The sequence below is a fragment of the Kryptolebias marmoratus genome, linkage group LG22 (genome assembly GCF_001649575.2).
Source record: "Kryptolebias marmoratus isolate JLee-2015 linkage group LG22, ASM164957v2, whole genome shotgun sequence".
Classification (NCBI taxonomy): domain Eukaryota; kingdom Metazoa; phylum Chordata; class Actinopteri; order Cyprinodontiformes; family Rivulidae; genus Kryptolebias; species Kryptolebias marmoratus.
The window spans coordinates 27,932,509-27,940,048 of NC_051451.1; the positions used below are offsets into that span (position 1 = coordinate 27,932,509).

The 7,540-nt window shown below is 46.7% G+C and overlaps 1 protein-coding gene across 3 annotated transcripts in view; it reads right to left on the reverse strand.

The window, feature by feature from the left end:
- pik3ap1 (phosphoinositide-3-kinase adaptor protein 1) overlaps window positions 1-7,540 on the reverse strand; it is a 36,972-nt gene that overhangs the window by 10,843 nt on the left and 18,589 nt on the right. The window contains exons 1-6 of one of the 3 annotated variants that reach the window (XM_017424218.3): window positions 4,884-4,978; window positions 4,526-4,738; window positions 2,977-3,399; window positions 1,982-2,160; window positions 1,629-1,773; window positions 184-326 (exon numbers count right to left, since the gene is read on the reverse strand). In XM_017424218.3, coding sequence (XP_017279707.1) covers window positions 184-326; window positions 1,629-1,773; window positions 1,982-2,160; window positions 2,977-3,399; window positions 4,526-4,559 — 924 coding nt within the window. In that variant the 5' untranslated portion in view covers window positions 4,560-4,738; window positions 4,884-4,978. Of the gene's footprint in view, window positions 1-183; window positions 327-1,628; window positions 1,774-1,981; window positions 2,161-2,976; window positions 3,400-4,525; window positions 4,806-4,883; window positions 4,979-7,540 lie in introns of those variants that run through there. The other 2 variants (XM_017424217.3, XM_037973604.1) reach the window with 2 other exon arrangements.

Genomic DNA, 7,540 nt, shown 5'->3' on the forward strand with positions numbered 1-7,540 from the left:
GACCGGGTTTAGAGCTCCAACAGGACCGGGTTTAGAGCTCCAACAGAACCGGGTTTAGAGCTCCAACAGAACCGGGTTTAGAGCTCCAACAGAACCGGGTGTAGAGCTCCAACAGAACCGGGTTTAGAGCTCCAACAGAACCGGGTGTAGAGCTCCAACAGGACCGGGTTTAGCGTTTCTCACCTGGCAGATAAATTTCAGAGGATCAGCAGCCTTCTCCAGATGTCGGTTGACTTCTTCCATCTCGGTGTAAAATCTGACCGTCTTCAGACGGACGCGGCAGCGGTCGGTGATCAATGTGAGAGAAGCTTCTCCAGCAGGCATGTCTACTCATAGAAAACAAGAACCAATTTTAAATTGAAGTTTTGGAAACATTACAATAAAGAAATCCTTCAGAAGTTCTGCAGTGGGTTCCATGAAAAGTGTTTTGAAGCCAACATCAGTTGAAAGAAAATCATAAAATCTGCTTTTTGGCTTCCTGAAAGATAAAAACCTTCCTTAAACTCCAATGTGGGAATTCCCATCAGAACTCGGGTTCGGATCACTTCAAAGAGAAGCGCCGCTCCGACCCTCGTTACTGCGGCTTCACGCTAAAAACAGGACCTCCTGCCAGCAGCGGGTCTATTTTTAATTTTAGAAGAAAGTCAAATGGAGAGGACATCTCCACAGAGAAGGAGAGGAGAAACAGGAAGTGTTCCTTCAGACAGGAAGTGAACGCACGCCATCATTAAAGGTCTGAGCTGCTTCCAGGCCGACAGCCTGAGATCAGTTCCATGTCTGCTGCTGATTGGTTTATTCTGGAGTTAGAGTTTATAAACGCTAACCTGAAGCGCTCATGTTGATTACGAGTTAGCATCGTTAGCTTTCCGTTAGCATTGTTAGCTTTCAGTTAGCATGGTTAGCTTTCAGTTAGCATCGTTAGCTCTCTCCTGCCATCTTTATGTTGGTTTTTAGTGTCGTGTGCTGATGTTATGACAACAATCTGAGGGTGATCGGTTCTCATCGTTCCACGTTCCCGACTCGGTCGTTATGTGCGTTGTTTTGTCGGCCATGACGGTCCTGGTGATCATCTGATTCTGGAGATCCAGCCGTCGGTTCAGGTTCATGCTGGTCTGGTTGTAGATCCATTACTCCTCAAAGTCTTCCAGCGTTTCTTCATGTTTAAAAAAGATTTCTTCTTCCGTTTCCACGAGTAAACATCCGGACAGCAGCGGCGTTCTTGGCCGGCGGGGACGCAGCGCTCGTCACGAACAAATCACCCAAATTATCAGCTAAAACACTAAAACCAGTTTAAGTTTCAGCTCAGGAGAACGAGTCCCTGCGATGCTGTGTTTGACTGAATAACATTCAGGAAATGTTAAGTTTTTGAGATTTGATCTCAGTTCAGCTTTAAGTAGGTCACTGAAACTCATTCGCTAACGAGTTTATAAAATGTCAGAGGAAACACGGAGTCAAGTTTGACCTGAAGCTGAGACCTTGTTGGGACTGATTGGAGACATTCAGACATTTTGTGACTAAACGGACAAATCATTGATCCGCAGGAACAAATGTTGGAATTTATTCGTGATAAGGAACACAAAGCAGCGACTCAGAGGAGAGGGTTTGTGTTTTTCCCTGCAGATACCGACCCGGAGCACAAACACTGACGGTGTATTCGTTCTCCACCGCCGCTGGGATCCGTTTCAAATAGACGTCCTCAGAAGAAAACTCCACTTCTGGTTCGGACCCAAAGTCCACTTCGGACGTCAGGATGACATAAAGTGTCTGGTGTTCCTGGAATGAGTGATTCAGGAGGTTAGACGTTCAATCTGAGCAGAATTACAGCAGAAGTTGGGCAGGAAGGGGTTAAAGGAACGTTCAAGTGTTCGAATAAATGCAGGAAATTATAGTTTGTTTGATAAAAAGTGTTTTAAACTCAGAGGACGTGAATTATCAACGAGCTGAAGGTTTTTTCAGTTTCCTGCTTTTATTCCCGTCTCACCCCACAGAGGACTCGGTTTGGTTGGACGGTGAGACAGCTGAGGTCCGCAGGCGAGCTCGTCGGGTCCTCGGCGGCGGCGGTGGATTCTTCGTCCTTCGGCTCCGTTTGGTTTTGCTCGTCTTCTTCCTCCTCTGCGGCGAGACGCTCGGTCATCTTAGGCTCCGCCTCCGCTTCTTGACCTTCGAACAAAAACAAATATTAAAGAAAAATAAACAAGGATTTATTTAAAGTTAAAGTTCTGCCGTTTTTCTCCGACACGATTCTGTCATTTATTCAGATTTACAGACGAACAGAGAAAGTTCCTCGACTTGATTTCTGGTTTTCATTAAACATCGTCGCCTCATGAAGTCGATGTTTGTCCCTGTCTGGAGCCGGTTGGTTGAAAGTTTTCATATCTCTGATTATTTTTTAGATTTTCCGTTTTCGGCTGTTTAGATTTCAGCTGCAGAGATCGACCTTCAGCTCGATGTTTATGTTACTGTAAATAAAGTTTGAGTCGAGTGAAGGAACCTCGGGTTCCTGAAGGTCAGCGAACAGACAGACAGCCTGAACGACGTCTGCCGACTTTCTGCTGTTTCAGCTGTTCGTACATCAGAACCTTCGGCTCGTTCAGCCGACAGCTGCTCGGACTTTTGTAACTTTTATACTTTTTAAAATATTTAATGTTATTTACTAACCTTTTCCCCATAAAAAGACATTAAGATCTCTTTAAAACCTGCTGCTGTTTGTCTTCTTCGGCTACCTTTTAGCTTCTAGCTAACCTTTTAGCTTTTAGCTAGCCTTCTGCTTCTTTTAGCTGTTATGTAGCCTTTTACTACTTTTTTCCTTTACTCAGGTTTTTGTTCATTTTAGCTAGCATTCAGCTTATTTTTAGCATTTAGCCACTCTCTTCTGCTTTAGCTTTCAGCTTGCCTTTAGCTACTTTTACACAGCGTGCAGCTCAGTTTCAGCTTCAGTCGATCTGAAGCAACATTTAGGAAAAGAAAAGTTTTTACTGTCAGTGATGGAATCCAAAATGGTGGAAACGTAAGCAGCCGGCTCGTCGTCTGCGTGGAGCTTCCTCCAGCTGGACCAGTCCTCGAACGTCTCCGTGGACACGTCCTCCTCGGACACGCCGCACAGCAGCGCCACCACGCCGCGCGGAGGACGGAGGAGTCTCTGCAGCGCCCCGTGCAGCTCGGGGTCGCGGAGGACGTCGAGGAAAACCGCCGAGAGGATGAGCACCACGCAGCGGCAGCGCAGGAAGTCCTCGAAGTTGTACCCGTGGAGCCGATCGGCGGCGCTGACGGCGTACAGAACGACAGAACCTCTGGGGAAGTTCTGGGACGAGGTCAGGATCTGCTGCAGATACGCGGCCCACTCCTGAGCTTCGTCAGTGTGCAGGATCAGCAGCTCGTAGGCCGAGGCGGACTCAGAAGCTGAAACAGAATTAGAAACAGGTTCAGATAATCTGGGACTTCCTGTTTGTAAAAGTTGAATTATTGAAGCAGCTCAGCTCCACGTGTGGTTCTGCAGCGAATTAAACAAGTAAAACGAGACGCAGGCGACTTCCTCAGCATTTCAACATTAGAACAAATAAATCAGCCTATCAGACGGCAGCAGCGTGGCGAAGAAGTCCTGATGAAGATCAGAGCGAGGAGGAAAGAACGAGGTTGTTGCTCTGAGGGGGTCACAAGCTGCAGAACGTCCACAGGAGGAGAAGACACTTCCTGTCTGACAGGAAACAGGAAACACAGGATCACCAACACTCGACAATAAGATCTGATGGATCCACCGGGTCTCCGTCCAATCAGAACAGGAGGTTCTGCTGAGTGACGATACCGTCAACACGGACCAGAACCTCTGAGGAACCTTGTTGAATCCGAGACGCGGTTCTGAAGGTGAAAGAGGTCCAACCCGGTCCGAGTCCAGAACCAACTGAAGGTGTGTGTAAACACGGCGTTAATGATCCGATCCAGTTTCAGGAGAAACTGGACCACTCCGATCCGGCCTGGATCTGGAGGTGGAGCCTGTTTGAGCCGGACGGACATCAGGAGCGGATCCAGAATCTGGTCGTTCACACGGAGGAACACCGGCTCAGAGAACTCCATCTGCCTGAAACTGATCCAGGAGCAGATTAAAGTTCTGCACACCTCAGGTTTTACACCAAGCCCAGGCAGACAGAGTTATCCAATCAGGGCCCAGCGAGCGGCAGCCAAAGGCGACCACGGCTCGGAGGATGAGCGTCCCGAGCGTTCGGTCCCCGGGCGTGACTCGTTACAGCGTTTAATCAGCTCACCTTTGTACGCGTCAGCCGGGCCGAGGGGGAAAGAAAACAAACACCGTTATCACCGTTAACCGCGGGGCGCTGAGGTCTGTTTGCGAAACAACACGACCGACTCCAACAGCTGCATTTCATAATTAATCTGAACTTAACTTCTGTTCCTCTTTTTGTTCTCGTGTAATTCTCAAATAAAGAGCGATCGGTTCGACCAACCCGGCGATAAAACGCAGCAGAGCTCGGCCGTCTGAACGTGAAGAAACTTCGACCGCTGCTGGACTCACCTGACGCCTCCGGACTCGGGATGATTTCCTCCATGACCTGCACTCACAGTCATCCCCGGAGCTGCATATTTCCCCTGAACCGTCCTGCTGGTGTCTCTAAGCCGTCCTCCGTGTCTCTAAGCTGTCCTCCGGCGGTCGGCAGCAGAAGCCCTTTGCTCCGTTGTATAAATAGCAGCTCTTAGTTTCCTGATTTTGGCGGCTCTGCCCCACTTCCTGAAACAGTTGAAGAAGTGAGAAACTGTCACTTCAGACGTACAGCGAGCCTCACGACCTCCGCCGGGCGCTGCGCTCGCTCTTTAAACAAAAACACAGTTTGGGATGAAAACTAATGAAGGAAAAAACTTCATGACTTTCCAACCTGCATGTAGAAAACACGAACAGAGACACGAATTTACATCACATATTGTTCCTTTTTTAGCCTGAAACTCTGCCTCAGGTCACCTGCTGTTCAGGTCGGATTCTTCTTCTGGTTTTTCACTTCCTTAAAGCGAAACACAAACAGGCAGCAGGTCGCCGGCGGTTCGGACCCCAAGCCACGTCGAGTCACCAATCTCGCCAAACTGAATGCATATCGCCCACCGCCGTTCAGCCCAGAGTGTTAGTCTCACGGTGAAAAGGTTCGACTTATTTCAGAGGACGAGTTGAGGATGACTCTCAGCTACAACCACGCCACACTTCAGCTCCATCTCTGGGGAACTCACCGAGGTTCCATCACTTCTGATGAGGAACGGTTTGACTCCAAACAGGTTGCAGACGAGCAGGTGTCCGGGAACAGACTAAAGCCTGATGTCAAACATCTACTAGGTGTTCAAGATCAGACTAATGCCTGGAGTCAAATGTCTCCTACGTGTTCAGGATCAGACTAAAGCCTGGAGTTGTACGTCTCCTATGTGTTCGGGAACAGACTAATGCCTGGAGTCAACCAGAATTGGACTTAACTTTGACTGGTGGAGACATGAAACCAGCAGCTGACGTCTCGGCGAGTGTCTCTGAGTAGAGAGACATTCGGCTGCAGACAATTTCTGAAAATTATCGCCCAGTTTGGACTCTTAGCTGTGCACGTGATTTGTCGATTGAACTTTTAACTTTGGAAATGAAAACAAACAAAAGTAATAATGATTATTTATCAACTGTGAGTTTTTTATTTGCCTTTTTACTGAATTTATTTCTTTGTTTTTGTGTCTTCGTGTCATGTGACCGCTTTTCTTCTTATTTATTGTTCTGTAAACACTTATTTTTGACCCGGCAGCGTCATGGACCGTAAACTGAGACGGGTTCCAGACGCTGCGACACCTCGAGGTTTCAGCAGAGCCTCCATGACGGCGGCAGCTCGGCGAGAAAACACGTTAAAGATGTGAAAGACTTTGAGTCACGTTTTCTCTGAGATCACAGAACCCTTCTCTGTGACACATGCCTGACACGTTTAACGTTTTTACACATGACGTTTCTTTAAGGAACCACATCGTGGGCCGTGAAACACCAGGTGGAACCTTTGAGATGATCCCATTTCTTTATTGTTGCAGGAGACAGAGAGAGTTTTCTTAAACTGAATAAAAACTGTAAAATGGCTGTTAGGACCTTTTATATTAGCATCATATCCTCGTTTATTTGACTTATTGATCTCCTAGGCGTCCGGGATCAGACTAAAGCCTGGAGTCAAATGTATTCTAGAAGTCTGGGATCAGACTAAAGCCTGGAGTGAAACGTCTTCTATGTGTTCAGGATCAGACTAAAGCCTGGAGTCAAACTTCTCCTAGGTGTGCGGGATCAGACTAATGCCTGGAGTCAAACTTCTCCTAGGTGTCCGGGAACAGACTAATGCCTGGAGTCAAACGTATTCATATTCTCATTTATTTGACTTATTGATCTATGAAACTCTTATTTTTGGGGTCAGGAGGTAAAAACTTTGAAAACTGCTGGTTTACACAGACTGCACCACACCTCTACAACCATCAGGGGGCACCAGATCCTCACTAACATGAGTCAGGATCCAAACTAAGAAAGGATGGAAGAAGACTTTAGTCCTCACAGAATTTAATGATGTCAGCAGATTTTAACTGATTCAGACACAATTAAACCCAAATAAAGTCTTTAAGTTGTTAAATTAAAGATTCACATGAAAGGAATAATTAAGGAAAAAATAATTTTTATAATAAAAGCTGGAAAACTAAACCCATAAATAAAGAAACTCCTCCGTAAAGGACACACCGAACCTCAGCTCCTCATCTGCAGGACCGACTGCCTTGTAGGATTAGCTGTGGCGGCCATTTTGAACTGAGTTGACTCTGAAAGTCAGTCGGCTGCAGACGTTCAAGAAACGATAACTTTCTGAGGGTTTCCGTCTGATGGTTCAGGAGATATTTTGCTAACAGACAAACGAACACAGAGATGAGAAATAAACCCCTGTCCTCCACCAGGAAGTAGACGGTAACAAAAACAGTGATTAGAACTAAAAACCGAAAACACTAAAGAGATCCAGACACTAAAACCCAACATGGATCCTGAGTTTAGTTTCCTGAAACTAAATTAAAACACGATTCTGATCGAATTTTTATCGTCTGCCGTCAACGTCTGCGTGTCCATTTGTCCATCTGTCCGTTGGTCCATCTGTCCATCTGTCAGAAGACTCTGATGGTTCCACGTGTTAACTTTATGTTTTTACAGTTTGATGGAGGAGCTTTCACTTCCTGTTTGGAGGAAGATATTTGACTCTGTGGAGGCCTGCCTGCTAGCTCTCTGGATTCAGGAGGAGCGGCAGTTTTAGACACCTTAAAGGTCGATGACATCATTAATGACATCATCAACTGTCAGTTTAACTTTCTGTGGAAAAATCTTCAAACTGATCAAAGTTAAAAAACTGGAAACAGGACTGGGTTTAGAGCTCCAACAGGACCGGGTTTAGATCCAAACAGGACCGGGTTTAGAGCTCCAACAGGACCAGGTTTAGAGCTCCAACAGGACCGGGTTTAGATCCAAACAGGACCGGGTTTAGAGCTCCAACAGGACCAGGTTTAG